The sequence below is a fragment of the Apostichopus japonicus genome, chromosome 20 (assembly GCF_037975245.1).
Source record: "Apostichopus japonicus isolate 1M-3 chromosome 20, ASM3797524v1, whole genome shotgun sequence".
In the NCBI taxonomy this organism is placed as follows: domain Eukaryota; kingdom Metazoa; phylum Echinodermata; class Holothuroidea; order Aspidochirotida; family Stichopodidae; genus Apostichopus; species Apostichopus japonicus.
The window spans coordinates 13484728-13503835 of NC_092580.1; the positions used below are offsets into that span (position 1 = coordinate 13484728).

The window sequence follows — 19108 nt, forward strand, 5'->3', positions numbered from 1 at the left end:
TTCCCTATCTTATATGTAAAGTTTTGTTGTTGTTGTTGTTGTAAAATGCACCAATTTGCATTGCATTGGAGAGGGGATATCATGATGCTATTTGGTAATGGGTCTGCTTTCATAGGATCCAAGTAGAGTCCCCTGGACTGTCTGACCTGGCTCAGCTATGTGGGATTTTTTACACATTGATTCAACCTAGATATACAAATATAACAAAAATCCACATTTCTTTAATCTTACTTCATTTGACATTTCACTATCTCTTCGTGGACTTTACTATTTACGAGTGTCTTTTCAAATTGACCAATCTATGGTGACCCCTTCCGCCCCAAACTGGCACATCATAGAAGACAAAAACAGCAGAAAAATATTGATTTTTCAAGAGTGTATTTATACATTCCAAGCAACTAGTATTCACTTGAGATACAGTTTCTAATAGAAACACACTCCTATTTCATTCCCAAGTTCAGTACTGGTCGATACCCGGGAAACCCAGCAAACTTGCTTCATTTCAAGTCAATTTTGTTTAGATTTTTTTAATATTAAATATTTGATGCATGCATCATGCACATTAGAAAACATTAATATTTACCTGTTCATTGGTTTATGCACTTACAGGAAGTCTTATAAAATTTACTTGAGGTTATCTACCCACCCCCCCACCCCAATTTTCATTAATATGCTTTTAATATTAACGGTGTCATCTAGCAAAAAAACAAAATGCACTCTAACAAGCAAATTGATGTGACTGATTAGGAAATGTATTAAACGCAACATGAAGCTCCACTTTGACCTTTCGTATTTCTAGGTACACAATTCTCATTTCTCATGTCTTTGGATATTTTTCATGCCTTGATTATCTGTTTTTGCTGAGGTATATATATTTTTCACTTCTAGAATTTACATAAAGGTACTACCCCCCACAAAATCTCTTAAAATTGTATTTTATTAACAGATCTAATCCTCCAACTATTTACTACAAGGCATTGTGGAAGGTCAAAGATGATGATTAAATGTCTCCATGAAAAAAAAGGCTACATCTGGAGGTTTGCTCGAATATTGAAGGCGGAAGACCACCTTTACTGTCTTGTCAGTTTTGCGGCAATTAAGATAACCCATGGAAGTAATACCTCCATCAATGAGAATTTCACAGGAGAAGAAAAATGGGTAATATTTTTGACATGCATGAAACTACAAAAAGTCATGTAATGCACCAAACTCAAAACAGAAGCATCTTTATAACGATGATATGATAATCTTCTTAGGGGCTAAACGAGTCACACCTTTTAAAGAGAGGGTATGGAACAAGTTTTATGGCAGCTCAGTCCAAGTATAACAGAACATTTTGCTTCTTAAAAAATGACGTACAAACAAAAAGTATCATCTCGACACTGCAAAGACTAAAACAGAGGTTAAAGGTCATCGGTAATTCACCCGCCATATTTAGATAGCCAAACTTGCTGACAGTTCTCAAAAGGGACTGTCAGCCCCTTTTGACAGGGGCTGACTTAGACCCTCATAGTTACTCCCAACTATTCAGCTGTCTTTTGATGGCAGCAGTTCACTACTTGTTTAAGTTTGGTCGACCATTATTTGACTGTCTGGCAGATTTTTGGGCAATAAATGCTAACCTTTAAATGTAACAGAGAATGAAAAGCTCTTGGCAGAGAAGACTTTTTGGTGGGTGTGAAAAGTCTCAAAAAATGCCACCTATATGTAGCATCATCGCTCAAAGGAGTTTTCAGTGTTTTTTTCTTATGGAGCCAAATATTTGCTCATATCTTCCTTTATAATGAAAAATAACATAAGGAATGACACTTCTTCTTACAAATACTTCAAACAAAACCTGGTCTGCAATATCTGGAAAGAAAAAACTTGTTTTAATATATTTCCAGATATTTCAGATAACTTAAAAATGTCCATTCAAATAGGATTGCGATGAAATGAACAAACCGCACACACACAGAACAAAAGATACAAAATGACTTTCTACTCCGACTACACCACTTTCATCAAATCGTAAACAATTTCTAGAAATTTTACAGCTGTATTAATCTCCATGAAAGTTTGTTTATTTTTTAAATTTGCACATTTTTTTTTTGTCGCTTTACACATGTAGAATGATTATAACAAAATATATTAGGTTGTACATTTGTATACCAGCTAAGCTCTTTCAAAAATACCATACAGAAAAAATATGAACATAAAAGAGTACAGAAATTTTGACTTTTCGTAAATCCACGAAGAGCAACACAGGAAGAAAAAAAAAGGAAAGAAGAAAAGAAAATAAATTTTTACAACATATTGCTACTTCTTAATATTTTCTCAAATGTTTACATTTTCTGCAAAGTACAAAACAAAACCAAAATTTGGGAAGGTTTATTCACAGTTTTCTAAAGTAAAGTTATTTATAATTAATATTTGCAAAAAGGAACAAAACATGAACAAAATGCACCAAATGCATCATGCTACGGTAATAAGAAAAGAAATTTTATTAAAAGACCTGAGGGGCTGGCATACTCTCAGCAAACCAAAACTGTCTTCAAAACTGGATTACGAGGTGGGGTGGGTTAGGGGGGGGGAAATAATCACATATTTAGAACCAGAACAAAAAGTTTCTTAATCTTTCCTACAGTGGAAAATAAAACAAATGCCAAATGTTGCCTTTTGTTTTTGCCTATAGAAATTAAATATTAATGCATTTAGCTAGACTACCTTATCCCAAAATATGATGTCCCTAGATGAGATTCGAACAAGTAAATTTTGAAAGTATGAGATATTAAAGTTGAATAACGAAGCAGTTTGAAGGAAGTTTTATTTCTAGTTGATACATCATCATGGTATGTCAAGCCCGACACGAAGAAGGACAACACTTCTAACGGGACATCCGAAAATGTACTGAATTGTCGGGGGAAATGAAAAAGATAGCAAAAACATACAAATGTTTCAGACACATGCAGCATATCATTGGCAAAGTTATCCCCAATGGTTAGGTTTCACTGTTAGGATTTATTGCTGGTTCATATGAGAGATTCTAATAGAAAAGAAAATATATATATATCTAGCATGGTAAACTTATCTAGAAGTTTATGTAGGCTTTTATCCATCACAGAGAACAACAGAGACAAGTAAAAGTTTGGTGGAATATGCTTTTGTTACTTACAATTTACCAAGACCGTGAGAAAGTGGCCTAGCAGGGGAGGGGTGGGGGGGGGGGGGTTACGGAGAGGGAGGAAGATGGAGAGAGCATGGGACACTCAAATATCAAATCCAAATCAAATTTTGCAGATAGGTGTAATGATCCCTGACAAACCTTTAATATCAAATAACCCCTTCTTTTTTTCTTCTCAAAATTGATTACGCTGTGCAGACAGCCTGACACACGTGAGGAAGGAAACAGTAGCACCCTTAAAAGGGAAGTTTTAAGAAACTTTTAGAAGTTTCAGTTTAGCAAGAAAGTGTGATGTAATTCCGTGAGTGATAGTAACAGTTCTCAGCAACTTTGTACTCATAGGAATCTAGTACTTTTATTATTTGGTTCTACCAAAAAGAAAAACGATTTTTTTTTTTTTTAAGTTACTCATTTGAGACAAACAAATTTTCATGGTAATTATCTTCTACATTTAACTTAATAACGTAACAACAATTCATGTTACAGGGACAACTTCTACAGTTAGACTGAATAAATGTTAACGCCAGAATTGTTTTGCCCGGAATTGAAAAGGGGGGTTGGTTTTGATGGCAACTGCACAGACTTACGGCACACAACGTTTTAAGCACGGTAATTCACTATTTACTTGCATAGCTTCTACACGTTCATCACTCATTTCTCATCATAACCATTTCAAGGTGTCAAAGTCGAGTGAGAATCTTATTGACTAGAGAAGCCTTTTCAAGGCTATGAAAATTTGGAAGCACCTTTTTGCGCTGAATTTTGCAACCATCCCATTTTTATTTTTATTTTTTCGGTATCATTCATGGCTAGAATAAAACCAAAAACCTTTCTACCATTGCAGGAACTTCACAATTCTCCAAACTCTGTTGTTTTCTACAAAAAAACCATCATCGTCTGACTTTCAAAAACACCGAATTTGACGTTTTCACATTTGCATAAGAGAACGATCAGTTTGTCATTTGATCAGATGATATAACAAAGTCATGATTTATTTCTTGATCGTGTCAAGAATATGCAGCAAAAGTGGAAATCTTTATTTCAAATATTTAAACCACAGCTGTCGGTCGTAGGTGTTTAACCTACCTTAATCCTGGCTGTATCAACATATGTACCATATTTGAACAACTCTATATGCAATGTCTGACATTCCGGTAACCCACACTCAGATAAAACCTTGCTGTACTGTCACTACTGCACGTTTGTCAACTGAACTAGACCTGTACCAAGCATGAAAATGAAATTAAAGACAAGGTCAGTCAACTTTGACCTCCTTGGACACCTCAAGAAAATGTCACAGATACCAGCACAAAGGCATGTTACTACACGAAAGATTGGAGACTCACTACAGACTGAAGGTGGTGCCTAAAAATGCCTATAAATAATCTATTACAGGCATAACACATTTGAACATCTACTGACCAATTCCCCCCCCCCCCACCCCATCATCTTAACTGACCCAGGCAAGTAAGAAATGACTTCTTGAGAAATGTTAAACTTGAACATTCCATTTTAAGCTTTCTTGTCCAAACATTTGGGGGAAACTCCTCAAAAAACTTAGTACGAATCTTCTGATTATTTCACCAAACCATGTCAAAGAAATAGGACAAGTTACCCACTAAATATTATAAGGAACTTAGTAAGAAACTTCTGATTATTTCACCAAAACATGTCAAAGAAATAGGACAAGTTACCGACTAAATATTATAAGGAAGAGAAGAAAACAAAATTAGGAGGTATCTTAATTTAGGAAAATAATTTACAATAGAATGAAACCTTGAGTATCTGATTAGGGATTACAAAAAAGTTGTCCAAAGTGTTGGGGAATGATCCCTGTTTAATACCTTAAAGCGGGATCAGGATGATCTAATTAGTCTTGAGGAGAATGTTAATCCTGTTGATAATCCATAGGATCAAGACCTTACAAATCCCAGTGAAGGGATAACGATCACTAAAACACACCTTGAGAATTGAACAATCTTCGAAAATTAATAATGGCTGTTATATACTTTAACAAGAGAGGGGGATTCAATTTTATTTAATCCGCATAGTTTGTGATCACTGATGGCAAATCCTTACTTATGATCCGCTTAACATCCGATAACGTAGTACAATCACTTAACAGTAACCCCTGGAATCACATCGGAGATTACTACCTCGTCGAACGTAGTCCGTGATTTAAAATTGCCTTTGTCGAATGCGAGGCGAATCCATCTGATCTGATATTCTCCGATCTCATTTTGCTTTCTTCTGGTTAAAGATATTTGGAGCTTGATGGCGGATGTGGTCTTCTTACTCGGAACTATGTCGTCATGGTTACAGCATCCTCTTACTTCGAATCGACAGGGACCATTTTTATCCCGTCCTAGTGTCCATGACAGGTCCTGACAGCCAAGTGGTATCACACCCACCCACACCAAGGCATGGCGGATGAGTCACTGTAAGAGAATGAATCCCATACAGGACTGGAGGGTTCCAACATGACGTGGTTGTCCTTCATAGTCATCACCGTACAAATATATATATGTGGCTACGTGGTTCATTCCGCAGTCCATAACGCTAGTAGGTTCTGTAGCAGAGCTGCAGTAATGGCTATGATGATCACCACAATAGGAAGTTGACTGACCTGTTCAAACAGAGAAAAAAAAAATAATAATAATCAATAAACTGTCCAACTGTCTCCAAAAATGCTGGGTAAATGGTCTTTTTATGTATATGTATAGCAATACCAGGGATGAGAACCTAGACAGGGGGAATGGTGAAACCTTTCCCCTCTCCCATGATTTTGGGGCGGCACTACTTGATTTTGATCATCGCAATTACATGTTTTTCGTGATGGTTCACTCCCTTGCATTCCGTTCTTTATAACTATGATTACTAATGCACCATAATTCCTTGATCAATTTTTGATATCTGCCAATATCTGCCTACCCTTTCCCTCCCCCCTCCCCCACCTGCCCCCTCCATCCATTCCAATTTTCTGCATTTACTATTATTTTTAAAATAAGTACTTTTAATGGATCAGACAACAGGGTTTGATTTTAATCAAATCAAGTTAGACACTGCCTTTCAAGAGTGACAGCCACTTGAATTGTCAAATTATATACAATAACTATGTTAAATTCCACAGCACTGATATGTTAATGACCACGACTTAAAACGCTTTGGCCAATTAAAAATATATCACAGCTTTCCTTTCCTCCATCAGGATTTTCCCGAAACAGTGTTAGCATGATCCGGGCATCCCTTAACGAGTAGAGATATCACCATCAAGGCAGTCTGTTAATTGTCTACTACTTACTGGTATGCCAGCTATTGTTTCGGTGCCGTCCACCTCTCGTAAACGTTTAAGTTCCCTCTGAAGTCTGTCCTTCTCTGCCTCTTGTTCCCTGCTAGTGGATATCAATCTCTCCACCTCCTCATGAGACTTTGAAAGCTGTTGACATCATCGAGTACAAACACCAAAAGAAATTAATAAACACGATATATGGAAATGAGCGACCTTGAGAGACAACCTCAAGGATTTTGTTGACTCAAAGAATGCTAATCAACAAAATTGTTTATTAACACAAGAATAAATCCATGGCATTTTGCTTGGATAAACATCAAGTAGAACAACGAGCACAGTTTGGTTAAACATGATTTCATATGATTGAGTGAAGAAGAAAAACTTGCAGGATTCATGGACCCAATGAATGGTTAGTAACATATAAGCAAAACAATAACTTTCAGCTCAGAAACACACAAGGCAGCAAAGAGTGAAAATTGTTTGGTTAAAACCTGACTACGAACGATCAAGCCTTATTTGACAACCTCCATTTTTGTCCACCGAATGAATGATAAATCAGCAGATAAGTTAGAAAATACATTCCGCAGCTTGAATGAAGGATTGTGACAATTAGGTAATAATTAATGCTTCAATCCATGTGAAGGTTTTCTTGGCATATCACAAATGGTACCATTGCTAGCTAAAATGAGCTAAAACAAGTTTTTCTATAACAATATATATATGTAAATGTTTATCACCCAGTTGAGATGATTTCATTTTACTGTACAGGACTTTCAAGACACACTCCAAATAACTCATAGAGACAGTATGAGCAGTATGAATATCCCGTTTGTATTAGATAAATGTTTGGAACTATTTATACTTCTCAATACAAGGACTCTGAACCAGGACATGAACATGCCATATAGATTGGTAATAAACATTTGCAGAAACTTGTCCCCCCCCCCACCCCCACCCACTCAACTGGTTGATATTTGATAACAAGTTAAAACACTACATTGTTAGATGTACAGCAGAGATAACCTAGATAAAGATAGAGCTTACCTCTGATTTAAGGCGTGCTCCTTGCTTGCCCTCTGGTGATGCTTTTACTCCTACATCACGTAACCTGTCTCTTAACTTAGCCAAATCCTCACTCAGTCGGTCCTCAGGCTCTCTTGACCTATGACGAGAAACGAAAACGTACATGCTTCTATATCAAGACGGCCGTCATATTTTATGCCACCCCTACCCTTCCCAATCCAATCCTCCCACTTCCATCCTCCCTTGTAAGCTTTAGCAGAAAACCAAAGAAGGAAGAATGGTCTCACATCCGTAAGATCGAAAACAGTTCACTTTCAATTCTTTAAGGAACCATTTATATATAAAGTGAAGCAAAATTTGCCAGTTACATCCAAAATGCCCACAAAGATTCCATAAGTTACAAACATGCTTTTCCAATTTGCTTAGACAGGTTTGTAGTTTTAATACATTTGTGACTACCTGCTGGTTTTCATAAGATTTCGTGGGTGACACAAACTAGACTAGAGCTAGACCTGATTTCTGGTAACACCCTGTGATGCCTCACTTTGCTCCACTTGTTTAGTGGCTGTCCCTTTTATATAAAGCAAAACTACTGGTATACAAAAAGTTCTGTTTTGGGATTATTAAACCGGTCCATAGCTATCTGATTATGAACTACGAAATGATTGTAAGAACAAAGATCTCTTAAAGAGGGTCTGCAAACTATGGGGTGCGACCCAAAAAGTCAGTGCCAAACATTTTTCAGTGGGTTATAGCACTTTTCCAGACCTGTTTTCCAGAAATTGTTTCTAATGTTTTGTTGGAGTTTTCTGACAGAGATCAAGTTAAGGTCTCTTTTTTGTTCTCAAACATCATGTCTACAGTCCAAGCTAGCTTTGATGAATTCTGAGCACCAATTCTGAGAGGTGAGGGTCTGGTGGGTCATGACTCGGTCCTCTCAGAAGATACTGGGTCATGGACCTTAAAATTGCAGACAACTGTCTTAGAGGGAGGATTATCCAAATAAGTCTGTATATCGCATATCATGGTCAGAAAGACTCCAAAACTTAACAAATAACTCAAAATACAGCTTTAAAAGCAATCATGAAACTGAGGAAGATATTTTACCCATCTTGGTCGGCATCCTTCTGAAGGTCAGATAAATCTACGAGAAAGAGAAAAAGACACATCTTAACATTAGCCTTGAAGTAAAACGGTTCTGAAGTCGCCATAAAGTAATTTCGATTTGAAGTTTTGTTCTCAAACTGTCCCTCAAAACATGAAAGTTACTCTACAACCCAGAAAACAATGAAGTAAATCATATCTGTTTTACACTTACCAGAAGACGAATCTTGTTTATCAGGGAAGTGGTTTGTTGACGGCTTCGAACTAGTAGTGACTGTGAAAGGTAAAAACGTAATCGTAAAATTAGAGACCCAGACCACAAGTACTAGCAATTAGTGGGAGCCCATTTCCAGACCACAAGTACTGGCACTTAGTGCGAGCCCATTTCCAGACCACAAGTACTGGCATTTAGTGCGAGCCCATTTCCAGACCACAAGTACTGGCATTTAGTGCGAGCCCATTTCCAGACCACTAGTACTGGCATTTAGTGCGAGCCCATTTCCAGACCACAAGTACTGGCATTTATTGCGAGCCCATTTCCAGACCACAAGTACTGGCATTTATTGCGAGCCCATTTCCAGACCACAAGTACTGGCATTTAGTGCGAGCCCATTTCCAGGCCACAAGTACTGGCATTTAGTGCGAGCCCACTAGAGTTTACGGAATAGTTCTGACAGCTAGAACTAAATCTACTATTCAGCAAGCCACACCATATGCAGGCTGACCGTTTGTTCCCACAGGTCAATCTGGGCCACCCCCTACTCACCCCCCCCCAACTCTTACCCCCTCCCTTTCAATCACATAATAAAATACCTGATCTTCTCTGTTGTAGTGTCTGTTCTTCTTTCACGGCGATCACAGGTTCGATCTCAGCGATTCTTTTCGTCATCTTATCGGACTCGTTCTCCTTCTTCTGTCCCTTCCGGAGGTCAGAATCTTTACGAAAGACGGATTGCCGTTTCACCTTTTTCTCTGCTTCGTTCCTTAAAAATTTCTCCCTTTCCAAATCTTTCTGCAGTTTCAAATTGAGCTCTGGAGGGACAGAGGTAAAAAACCAAATATTAATTGATTTGCATCATGGTAAAAGAAATCTACCAATTCTCCAATTTTCTATGAGAAGTGGGATGTATAAATATATATTTCAGAGCAAAACTTGATCAATGTCAAAAAGTCTGCAAAAATGCAGTAGATAAAACTAATAGATTCTTCTGTATAACTGAAAACCAAGCTAAGAGTTTAATCAAGAAAAGAAACATATACATCTAGGTGCAAAACTTTATGAATGTTAACAAGCCTGCAATAATGCAGTAGTTACAACATCGTTGCTTCTTCCATACAACCAACAACGAAGCTACGATTTTAATCGAGAACAGAGACGTATAACTCATCTAGAGCATCTTAACCTAGTCAAAGTTGGCCATACCTTTAAGTTTCTCTAATTCTCTTTCATTGCTCTTGGCAGTTTTCTGACATTTTGTTTGTGTTTCTGCAACAATAAAATTGATACATAGCGTTATCATATCATGCACACACGCAAAAAACAGCATTTTTTCTCCACTTTATTCTATGCAGAGAAGTCACAAACACATTTCCTATATGAATTTTCTTTCTGTAAATCTTCCTTTACTTAAATCCAACAGAATGGAAGAAACAGGAATAGCTTGTAGGAAACACCACCACCAGGATTGTTAAATCAAAAAGACATTGTCATAGATGAAAAAGAGGATAGAGCAGCAGAAAAGCTAAGATAAAGAAGCCTGCTTCTATAGATCATGCATCATAAAACACATAAGAAGATGTTGGTGGTAGGGTAGGGTGGGGGAAAGGGTATGAACGACCACACTGGACATTTGCATCAGAAACACTTGACGTACTAATATGGTAACAGTAGAAACAACACATTTTGCAGGGCTGTTTATGATACATTAATTGTAAGTGGTATTGTAAGTGGTGTTGTAAGTGGTATTGTAAGTGGTATTGTAAGTGGTACTGTAAGTGGTACTGTAAGTGGTATTGTAAGTGTTATTGTAAGTGGTATTGTTAGTGGTATTGTTAGTGGTATTGTAAGTGGTATTGTAAGTGGTACTGTAAGTGGTATTGTAAGTGGTATTGTGAGTGGTACTGTAAGTGGTATTGTAAGTGGTACTGTAAGTGGTATTGTAGATGGTACTGTAAGTGGTACTGTAAGTGGCACTGTAAGTGGTATTGTTAGTGGTATTGTTAGTGGTATTGTTAGTGGTATTGTGAGTGGTATTGTAGGTGGTATTGTAAGTGGTATTGTAAGTGGTATTGTAAGTGGTACTGTAAGTGGTATTTTAAGTGGTATTGTAAGTGGTATTGTAAGTATTTCAAAGCTAACCTCCACACTGCATTATCTGATATGTTCTTCTGTGTAAATGACACTATTATTGTGGTAAGGAATTATCCACTTGCTGTACTTGGATGTTAAGGACATAACCAATGTACCAATATGGTAGTTTATTACAACAGTTAAATATCTACATGGTGGTCGTGGCATTGTCCATGTACCTTCACAGTTGAGATTAAATATGCAATGAGCTTTACACACAATGGTGGAGGCACTTTCAATGTACTTTACTATTGCAGTTTTGACAATATGCTGTTATGGTAGAGTACAGGTGCCGTACTAATTACATTAGGGCCATTATCAAATCAAATCTTTTACGGTAGAGTATTGTCAATACAGATACATGGTAAGGTATTATCAATGTGCTGCATCTGCAGCATGGTAGGGGTATTTGTCAGCGGTCAAAATTATTGGTAAGGTAAAGTATTAATCTTCTACAGTATCTGCAGGGTAAAGATTAGGAAGAGAATCAATGTTAACAACATGGTAACCTTAGGATCCATCAGCCTCTATGAAAGTAACAACAGACATTAATTTCAGCCTAGCATTCAATGACAAGGAACAACCTGGTATGCAAACAGAGAAGGACACAATTATCTGAACTAAAAGACAAAGAGCTTTCTAAAAAGTGGAGCTGACACTGACAGTTAAATAAATGCATGGAAGGTCACCAGTATGACCTTTTGAGGAAGGGAGGTAGGAGTGTGGTGGTTAGGAGGATGGGGGGAGTGGGAGGAGGTTGAGGAGGGGCTGCATAAGTATGTGAATGGTAGAAACCTACTCTCTAAATCCTCTAGTTTCTTCTTGCGTTCAAGTGATATCCTCTTTTCCCTTGCGAGAAGTTCTTTTGAGACAGATATGAAGATGATTGAGAGAGAGAAGGTGGAGGGATAAAGAAGAAAGAGAAGCAAAGAATGGTTAACTTTACACACACATACACACACCTCAATGTTATACAACATCACTACTGTGAATTGATACAGGTTCAACATACAGATTATACCAGCCACTACTTGTAGTAAGCCACTATTTATGTAGTTAACCATACCAGCCACCAACCACATACCAACTACAATTATGTAGTACAGCTGATTAAATTATATTAAGAGATTAATTAAACCCAAAATATTAATTGTTTGGTATGGCTGAAGTATTGCTCTCCGTCATCAATATAGTTTCACCGAAATCTCCAAAATTTTACTTCTGTCTTCATCCGGACTTTACCAATAATGTTTAAACAAATATGATATTATGCATATGCAATTTTGCCTCAAGCTAATAACAACTCCATTGTCATCAGTCTGATATAAATTCAGATCAAAACAGTGAATATTTTCATGGATAATAAAAAAATTGTAAAAATTTTTCTGACTAAAAAGAATTTTTGGCATTTCTTGAGTATTACTGACTGTTAGAAATTACTACTAAATTAATATCCTAAATGTTGTTTCAGATGGGAGAAGAAAACTTTTACTGATGTGTATATATATATATATATATATATAAACGGATATGGAAATATAATGAGATATTAGTACGATTGTCTAAGTATGTTATTTTACCAATATTCTCCCCCTTTTGCATTCGCCAAAGTGTGACAGGAAAACGTGCAGGCATAGGAAAGTGCAACTTTAATTGTAAAACAAGAATGTTGGTGTAGGCATTGGTTACGCAGAAAGCAATGCATTGACTCCGTTCCATATTTTTTTTATATTAAACTACGATCATTGAGCAAAAAGACATTTAAGAGAATTAAATAACCATTGAGAGTGAAATCTTTTGAAGCATTAATTTAGAATTCTTTGAACAATGTGAAAATGTTTCATAAATGATTTAAGCATAACTGTTATCTTCCATGGTTTCCAGACAACTTTAAAATGGTTCATTTCAAGACATGGTCTCACTCCCCCCAAAACAGGACTCTCTCTGACAGTTTAAAAAAGACATAGTTTTGAGCTATCTCAGGGCCCATTATTCTATGATTTCTCACCCTTCCTTACCCTACCCCTTCAACACCTCCTTGCCCTCTCCCCCCCCCCCTCATTATGCAATTACGATGACCGTTTGTTAGCCCAATATATATATTTTTTCAATTGTGCCAATGTACGTAAAACTACCATTCTCTCCCATCCCCTGCTCCCACTAATCCCTCCCCCCCCTGCCCAAGTTAACATAAAATAAGAAATGTGATGACAAAATACATGAAGGAGAATCAAGATACAGTTTCTGTGCAAGAGCCTCAGTACATAAAGTGATGGTGAGATAATATTAGCAGGTGTTACCTTCTGCATGCTGCACCGTTGTGTCTTTTGTCTTGCTGGATTGCTTTTCAAGTTTCAATTGATCTTGAAAAAGACAAAACCAAATGACCAAAACATGATTAAAAATGAAACAATAAACACCTTGCGAGGTTGCAAGGTTCATAAAATCTCTTATCATTCATATAAGGTGGTGGTTGGGAGGTGGGTGGTTTGGTTGGGAGTGGGGGTGGGGGTGGTGAAGGAGGTAGGTAATTTGAAAGGCTCTTACATCTCTGGTCATATATAGTCAGGTATGGGTCTAAGCAAACACTCAATGAAAAGAGAGAGAAAACGAGAGAGAGCAAAATAGAGCTATATTCCATCTTTCCAAACTATGGATCGTGATATAATATTCAAAACAAAATGGATCACAAAGCTTTTACAAAGAGTCGCAAACTAACGAGCATAAACACAAAGTTGGATTGGTAGACACTGTTCCAGAGGGAATCTGACTGTAAGCTTCGTCTCTTTCGTGAAGTGATTTCTTTCCCCGAGTTTTGATCAACGTGTGTGCGTTTGTGTATCTGTGCTGTTGTGAGTAACTTTTCAGTCAGTGTGCAAGCAATGACAACGTGCGGTTTCGTCAATCATCTATCACCAGGGAGTATTTAAAGGTCACCAGGGAGTATAGACAGGTCACCAGGGAGTATATACAGGTCACCATGGAGTAATATACAGGTCACCAGGGAGTAACATACAGGTCACCAGGGAGTACATACAGGTCACCAGGGAGTATGTACAGGTCACCAGGGAGTATGTACAGGTCACCAGGGAGTATGTACAGGTCAGCAAAGAAGAAAGTTTGGCAAGCAGGTCTCTACATCACCAGCAGCATGGTATATGCAAATACGATACCAAGTGTGTGTATCTGCATCAATTGATCACACCTTGAGCTAAATTGAGACACATACATCAACTATTCTTCGGAAGTCCACAATTTTACTTGCAATCCTCTTTCATATTTTTTTGAGTGAACTCACAGATGGAGTTAAAGACCAGGATACAACAGATACAAGAAAATTCCAGATGGGTTTACACAGAATGGTGAATACGTCATGCACATTTCATCCTGTATTTGATTCACTAGATTAACCTCAGTGTGATGAGCTTCTGTACTGCTTGTTTTTAGCGAATCCACATTTAATTATGCTTACATTACAGTTTCATTACAGTCAAAATGTGACTGACTTTGCCTTCTTTTTTCCCCCCAAGGTGACAAGGTGACAAAGAGTAGATGTGATTATTATGGGTGCAACATCTTACAAGAGTAAGACTTTTCATATTGCATGTTACTGCATGTTATTTGCACATCATCCAATATATTGGTAACCTTTTCTACTACCCCTCCCATCCCAACCCCCTTCTCCCGCTCCTCTGATTTAAGAATACTCTATACATCCCCTCCTCTACCTTCCTCTACCCTCCTCTACCCTCCTGTTCCTTCTCCTAAACCCAAAGCAAAATATGCTTACCTCTCAATTCCATGATCTCCTTTTTAGCTTCCTTGGCAGACACTATTGATTTTGTGATTTGTTCTGTAGAATAAATAAACAGTTTCCACAATTAAAAGGCAGACAGCTGATGAGTATCACCTATCATAACCAATTATGTATATATACAGATGGTAACACTAAGTCTCCAGTACTCAATGAATTCAACTGCAAAACACTTCTTGGAGCTGACAATGAATCCCTACTGAAACATCCGGCCATTAAACAGTTTTATATTTACCTATGAGACTTTATTCAGTAGATATGCAGTTTGTTCATAGTATTTTTTTTTTCAGTTAACGTCGTCTTAAAATGGCGTATTAACCAAATAAAAGTCGTCTTCCACTTCTGTCCCCATATACAGACATAACTAAGAATGATAAATGACTTTTTCCTTAATTTATTAATAAATTTGTACACAGTAGTGGAATTTACTAAAGTTGTCCAAAGATACCAGACAAGACTTTGTTACAAATTTGCCAGGTATGTTCTACGGCCAATTCTGACAGCGAGGGCAGCAGTTTGTACCTTTGTACTGCTTGGTTTCGGTTTGGAGCAGGTGGTTCTCGGCTTGCGAGTTCTCCAAGTTCTTTTCGATGATTGCCTTTTCGTCCTTCAGCCTTTGCTGGATGTCTTGCAGCTTACTGATCTCTTCTACGAGGGAAATAAATTACAAACGTTAAAATATGTTTCAAGAACGACAAAATCATCTTTTAGAAGGCACAAATAGACTTAGACTTATGTAAAAGCTAGGTCATTAATTTATGACAATCCATAAAAACAAAGCAAAAACTAAAAGCGGTATATATTCTATACTAGCTCAGAAAACATAAAACATAATTTTGACGTTATTTTGACAAAACAACATTATGAATAATAATAAATAATATCCCTTGGCACAGCTTGGACTTTGTAGACCTACAGTGATCTTCAATGTTAAAACAGAAAACTGCAGATAAGTTGTATTTTCCTAACAGTAGCTAAATGTCTTCAGATACGCTGTCAAACGGTGGCGTTATGGTTGGCTATATGGCGATGGGAAGAAGAACAGAGTTTTAAAGGGTCGTTAAGTTGTCTGGGATATTAACATATCTTGCCAGGACAGACTGTTTTATTTACAGTAGAAAAGCACACAGTTCCATTTTCCTTTATAGAATATTCTTGTTGGACAAGACTTGTTGGACTAAACTTTGCGGTCCAAGAAACATTCAAAATAATATCTTGATCGTCCTGGGAATGGTCCTTCTAAGAAAACAAAAAAGTCCATCAGCTATGAAAAGGATGTCCATTTTTGTCTTTCTACTTAGCAGAGAGCTGTGGTCTATTTAGGAAAGGCTAGCAAACAAGGTTTTTGACCAGAATGTTCGATTTTAGAATTAACAATCGAAATATCATTCTGTCCTTATTCAAAATCCCAGCGACATACAATTTACTCCATTGGTTAATAAATAATGGCGTAGGAAAGGTTTATGAACAGAAAGCCAACCAAATTTGTTGTTCAAACTAAGCTGTCAATTATGACACTTTTAAAAGAATGATAATTTATAAGACCATGTTTGCACTGAAATGCATATATGTAATTTAATATTCACATGCAGAAACTTTTCTAAAGGATCACATTATAAAATAAAACAACGTAACGAATCCCACTTAAATGCAAAACAAAAACATGAACATTTGCCGTCTTTATTTGTTTCCTTTTATTTATTTTAAAATAGAAGAGTTACAAGGGGGTTGTCAGAGAGAACTGGCATCTTAAAGTCGGCCCTGACATTTAGTTTGAAATGATCCAAATTTTTTTGTGAGTAAAATGTACTCCATATGCTTCAGGTGGTAGACTTGGAAGGATGGTAGAACTAAGTGGGCCAAAAAAAACCTGAAGTTTCATACTGTCAATTTTTCAAAGATCAGCTATTGTTCAGAAGCCCTGTAAGATATTGGTGGGAAGGGGGGGGGGGAGGAGTAACTCCTTGAGTTGTCATGAAAAAAAAAATATTTGTGGAAGTTGAACTTCCCCAGATTTGGTGCTATTCTGGATTACTATTCCTCCTTGTTCATTGCATACATTGTATAGAATTAAACTGCACCATTAATGCCTTTTGAAACTTTCAACTTTTCTGCTATTGTACCCTTTTATCTAACTCATATATGTGTAATCAATTTCCCATCTCCTCAATTGCGCTAGATGTCAAGCCCTGGATCAGGACACAGATGGTGGCAGGCTGGAAGGGGGCTGTTCTCCCTCTGGTGGAGGGGTCACAGCTAAATCATATTACCAACAATGTTCCAGACACAGTAGATTGATAATGCTGTCATTATGTAGTAGAGACAATTACAGTGAGACATGAAGTAAATCTCAGTATAGTTGAGTCTAATGTTAGGCTATACGATAATCTACACAAATGCAGTTAACAACGTTAGTCCATCTCTAAGAGCTATCGACAAGCTTGAAGCAGAGATGACGTGACATGCACGGATATCAAACACACATTGTTTATCTAACCACTCGTTTATGCTCCAAACCGCTACACAGAGTTACGAAATAGACAACTGTAACGTGAAGAACAAACTGTAGAGGTTAGTCAGTTTGACTCAGGTCACACAGGTACATTCCCATGTGTTTTAACAGCATGACATACCATATACAGGAATAACAAGAAATTCGGCTAAGTGAATTAGTACCACAGGCACACATAACATTGAATATGTCCATCAAAGCACAAACTATGATCAATCACTAATAGCTTGTCAAAAAAATGAAATTGAGAGAAATCATGAAGTCTATAACAAAATATTAAAACACAACCGTTCTGCTCATTTGCTAGCTGATTAATTGTGTTGTAATTGTCTGGTTAATTGTCTTTAATGATAGTCTGTGTAACACATGAAGCTTTGGAAAACTAACCGCTCATCAAAATGAAGTGCCCAGCTTTGCACATTCGCTCTTCAATTTTTGTTTCATTGATGAAATCACAAAATGGCATTTTATTTTGCTTTCCCCCTCAATTTTATTTCAAAAATTAGACTTTGAAGACGATGAAATGAAGAATACCTATCCTGTTTTCTATATTATTTTATGAAATATGCTAAAATCTTAATTGCCAACTGCACACCACTAAGCAACCATTGTTTCTTATTTCTTGATTCCAGGTATTTTTTTTTTGTAAGTCAGGGAAAGGTAGAGTACGATGGAGATACCATGCAATGGCACAATGTTTGCAGAAAGTCAGAAACTGTGCTAATGTTATGCCATGTATGTATGCAAGCAATCGTGGCAACATGTGTCTGTCCTACACATTTACACATATGACTAATACTGCACAATGCCAACAAAGTAATTCACCCCCTGCCCCTTCCCCCTTCCCTCCCCCTTTCTCCCCATTCCTTCCACCATTCTCCCCTTCCCCTCTCCCACATTGACTTATCAACTCACTGTCTTTACTCATTCCACAGAAAAGAAATTTGGAAGAACATAAATATGCAAATAAATTGAAACTGCAGAACAATAGAGATAATAAATTATGCCTGACTGTGAATAGAAGTGATAATAAAACCTTGCGAGGGTTGGGAACCACTAACAACCAAAACCTGTAGCAAATTAGAGAGAGACAGGTAGGTGAATATGTAATGACCAGGAGCCCTCACTGTCACTGTCTACAGGACCTCATCCACACAGGACAATCTGATGATCATAAATCCACTCTATTGTCCGAGTACCCCCCTCCCCCACCCCAAACACACACCACTCCCCTTCCCCAAATGTTTGCGATACAATAGGCTTCTTCAATTGATTACCTCCACTAATATCTTCTTTATATATATTTTTCGGGGGGGGGGGGGGGATGGGGGGTGTCTTCCTGGCAATGGTTTGCAAGTACAAAAGCATGAAAGGTTAACATGAAGCATCATTCATGTATACAAGTTGCTGAATATAAAGATGGGTTACATAATACATGAGAGAGATGAGCTCTGAATGGTGATGGAATTGTCTTTGGCTTACAAACAGTAAAGCAATGTCCACACAATGACTGGACCAAACAATTCAAAACTTTCAATTGCTGATAAGATTTCAGAACAGGCAGATATCACATGATTTAAAAACTAAAAAGACTTGAAATTTTCACTGAAGACACAGATAATTTAATTGATCAGAGTCTGCTTGATATTTCTTTTTCTTGGTCTGGAATAAAAAATAAAAAATTAGCTCCAACAAACCAGGGTAAGAGAAAAAGGGAATTTAAAAAAAATTAAGGGTGTGGGGTGGGAGAGCTTGGGTAAGGGAGACTAACCCTTTGTTGCAAATTCAATCATGGATTTGTTCAAAGTCATAATTAATTTTTATGAGAAATGGGTTGCAGTTAACAAAAATTG

General features: G+C 37.2%; 1 protein-coding gene across 5 annotated transcripts in view; it reads right to left on the reverse strand.

The window, feature by feature from the left end:
* Window positions 1-361: 361 nt before the first annotated feature.
* Window positions 362-19108, reverse strand: part of LOC139961903 (uncharacterized) — a 59752-nt gene continuing 41005 nt past the window's right edge. For 3 of the 5 annotated variants that reach the window (XM_071961535.1, XM_071961536.1, XM_071961534.1), the window contains 11 exons: window positions 15266-15391; window positions 14720-14782; window positions 13230-13292; window positions 11729-11791; window positions 10003-10065; window positions 9393-9611; window positions 8794-8853; window positions 8583-8619; window positions 7497-7614; window positions 6465-6599; window positions 362-5789 (listed from right to left, as the gene is read on the reverse strand). In XM_071961535.1, the coding sequence (XP_071817636.1) occupies window positions 5703-5789; window positions 6465-6599; window positions 7497-7614; window positions 8583-8619; window positions 8794-8853; window positions 9393-9611; window positions 10003-10065; window positions 11729-11791; window positions 13230-13292; window positions 14720-14782; window positions 15266-15391 (1034 nt within the window). In that variant the 3' untranslated portion in view covers window positions 362-5702. The remainder of the gene's footprint in view (window positions 5790-6464; window positions 6600-7496; window positions 7615-8582; window positions 8620-8793; window positions 8854-9392; window positions 9612-10002; window positions 10066-11728; window positions 11792-13229; window positions 13293-14719; window positions 14783-15265; window positions 15392-19108) is intronic. The other 2 variants (XM_071961538.1, XM_071961537.1) reach the window with 2 other exon arrangements.